This window comes from Elgaria multicarinata, chromosome 18 (genome assembly GCF_023053635.1).
Source record: "Elgaria multicarinata webbii isolate HBS135686 ecotype San Diego chromosome 18, rElgMul1.1.pri, whole genome shotgun sequence".
NCBI lineage: Eukaryota > Metazoa > Chordata > Lepidosauria > Squamata > Anguidae > Elgaria > Elgaria multicarinata.
In genome coordinates this window covers 18,571,792-18,574,532 of record NC_086188.1, presented here as the reverse complement: position 1 = coordinate 18,574,532, position 2,741 = coordinate 18,571,792, and the positions used below count along the sequence as shown (strand labels likewise).

Here is a 2,741-nt window from a genome sequence, read left to right as displayed (position 1 = left end):
CATGCATCGTCTGGGTGCTTTGAACTATGCCTGTTCGTCAGTGAGGGACAGAAAACCATTATTTTTTTTTTAAAAAAGGAGGCAGGTTCTGTAGATCCTGCCATGCGCGCGTTCATCTGTCCACACTCGGCACCAAGAGCTTTCAGACCTGCTGTGGCATTTGCAGGGCTGTGTGTTTGCTCCTGGAGAGCAGAGTAGCCGAAGAATGTGGCAGAGACTAAAGAATCCACCGCTTTTGTTTTTAAAGCAAGTTTCTGTCCCTCATTGTTGTGAAGAGATACTTGGAAGCAGCTCGATCAGGATGGACAATTCCAGATGTTTTTGGCCTAGAACTTCCATGATCCCTCATCCTTGGTTATACTGGCCAGGGCTCATGGGAGTTGTAGGCCCAAACATCTGGAGGCCCCCAAGGTGCCCACCCCTGATGGAGAGGATGCCTTGCTGGAAGTCTTAAGAGGCTGCAAGTTCCGAACGCCAGCAGTCTCTCACGCCTTGCCGACACACACAACCCCTGCAGTTTTCAAAGGCACCCAGATTTACAGTTCGCTGCCCTTCGCCCCTTTCCCCTCTGCCGCCTGTTCTCTCTGGGATTCTTCTGAGGCAGGCAGAGGCTTCGCGGGGGCAAGCTGGAACTCTTCCGGAACAGGTGAGTCGCGCGTCTCCTTCCGGTAGAACCCCAACTCTTTCACCAGCCGGTTGATCTCTTCCCGGGACATTTCAGCCAATGGAATTCTCTGCAAAAGAAATGCAGGCGCCGGGGCTCACCACGGATCCTTGGCACGTGGCTACAAACTGCGGCGAGCCGGCCTGGCCTGGCCTCAGGGCATGCTAGGTGCTGCGCAGCCAGCTCTGCCTGATACCCGAGCAAGGCTGAAATTTTGGAGATGGACTCCAGAAGAAAAGCCCCTTTTTTCTTCTTAGAAGAAAAAAAGCATGTAGCATTCTCCCCCTTTTGGCTAATTTATACTGCAACTTTTAGGGTTTAATCCTACGCATGTTTAGACAGGCAAGAGTCCCACCTTTGGATATCTTCCGCATCTTGGATAGCTCATTTAGAGTTCTGAAGGGTTCTGAATGAAACCCGAAGTGGATTCGCAGCCCCACTGACATCGGAGCCACCAGCCTCCACTGGAATTCATTCTAATGTAGGTAAAACATCACTGGCTGCACACAAGAGGAAGGCTTGGGGGAACCTCAATCTTTGCAATCGGACAAAAAACGGTAAGGAGAAAACCTCCAAGGGGGCAGCCATCCCCCGCCCCACCGGCCACAAATATCCCACTGCGTAGTCCGCATGCCCAGTGGCCACAGCACGGTGAAAGGGGAAGTGAGACAAAGCATTTCTTCACAAGGCTTTCATTGCATGTTCATGATTCGTCACTCATGGAAGTTTGCCGGTCCTTTACACGACATCATCAACTTCCAAAGTATGACCTGCACTTTCTGACTTTCTCCTGCTTTCAAAAGATCAGCATTAACCGATAAGGGACGTTAATCCAATATATGGGCAGTGTGTAATAACGGTGTTGTGCTATAATCACAGCACCATCTAGTGACTGTAAAATGAAACCTATGGAACTGAATTGAGAAAGGAAGTCATACTCAATTCAAAGCACATGTCTGCCCAAGTAATTGAGCCGATTGTAATCCTGCAAAGAACCTGGAAGCAGAAAGCCACGGTAAGGAGGCAGGATTTCAGCGTCATGTCATGTACTCCAAAGAAAAGAAGGGTAAGAAATAGAACAGAACATCTTGAAGGCTCTCCCATACTAGAGGCATTCAAGAGGCAGCAGGGATGCTTTAGGGTGGATTCCTGCACTGAGCAGGGGGTTGGACGCGATGGCCTTAGGCCCCTTCCAACTCTACTATTCTATGATTCTATGAAGGGGAGTGCAACATTTTGTGCCAGGTCCCACTTGTTTGCTTAACGCCATTCACACAGTTTCTACTGGCAGTTTCTAATGGTGTCAAGCGTTGCGTGGCATGGCCGTGAAATGGGTTACAGTGGATGCACGCAGTGGAGGCTGGTGGCTCCGATGTCAGTGGGGCAGTGAATCCGCTCTGGGTTTCAGTCAGAACTCTAAGGAGCTATCCTTAGCCACCTTTAGAGTACTGCCTGATTTGGATTGAAACCCAAGTGGATTCACTGCCCCACTGACATCAGAGTCACCAGCCTCCACTGCCTGCAAGAGTTCAGCATTCTGTCTTACCTGCAACTCTTCATACTTAAAGTTGAGCAGCACCAGTTCGGGATCCGCTCCAGCCAGGTGTTTCAGGACAAGGTTGTGGCTGGAAGAGATCGTCAAGGAACCTGACAGGCTGGCGTTATGGGAGGGGTGGCAACAGCGCTGCCGTTTTCTTCTTCTTCCTATGCCAGCCGGGAAGTTGAACAAATCAGTACTTCGGCCTCGGGCAGACTTCCCCAATCCCAGTGCCCACCCAATGTGTTGGACTACAACTCCTATTATCCCCAGCCAGCACAGCCAATTGGGGATGGTAGGAGTTGTAGTCCAACACAACAGGAGCACCGCCAGGTTGGGGGAGGTTGGCTCAAAGGTACTGCAGGATCTGTCGGCTTTAGGTTCCTAGGGCAGAGACGGAGAATTGCAGGATGTTCCTTTTAAAAGGCTGTTTTGCATTTTGGACCACCATGCTGGAGTCAATACACGCCCCGCCCCCCCATTCCCACCCCTCTGCCCCTGTTGTTACCACGGAGTCACGGATGCCCCAGACAGCCCCAT

General features: G+C 51.0%; 1 protein-coding gene across 1 annotated transcript; it reads right to left on the bottom strand.

Moving 5' to 3' along the window:
* Nucleotides 1–432: 432 nt before the first annotated feature.
* Nucleotides 433–2,741, bottom strand: LOC134410854 (selenoprotein M-like). The gene is made up of 3 exons (XM_063144363.1): nt 2,710–2,741; nt 2,211–2,289; nt 433–734 (listed from the first exon to the last, which is right to left on the bottom strand). Exons 1-3 carry the CDS (start codon nt 2,739–2,741, stop codon nt 537–539), a joined length of 309 nt encoding a protein of 102 aa, XP_063000433.1. The 3' UTR covers nt 433–536.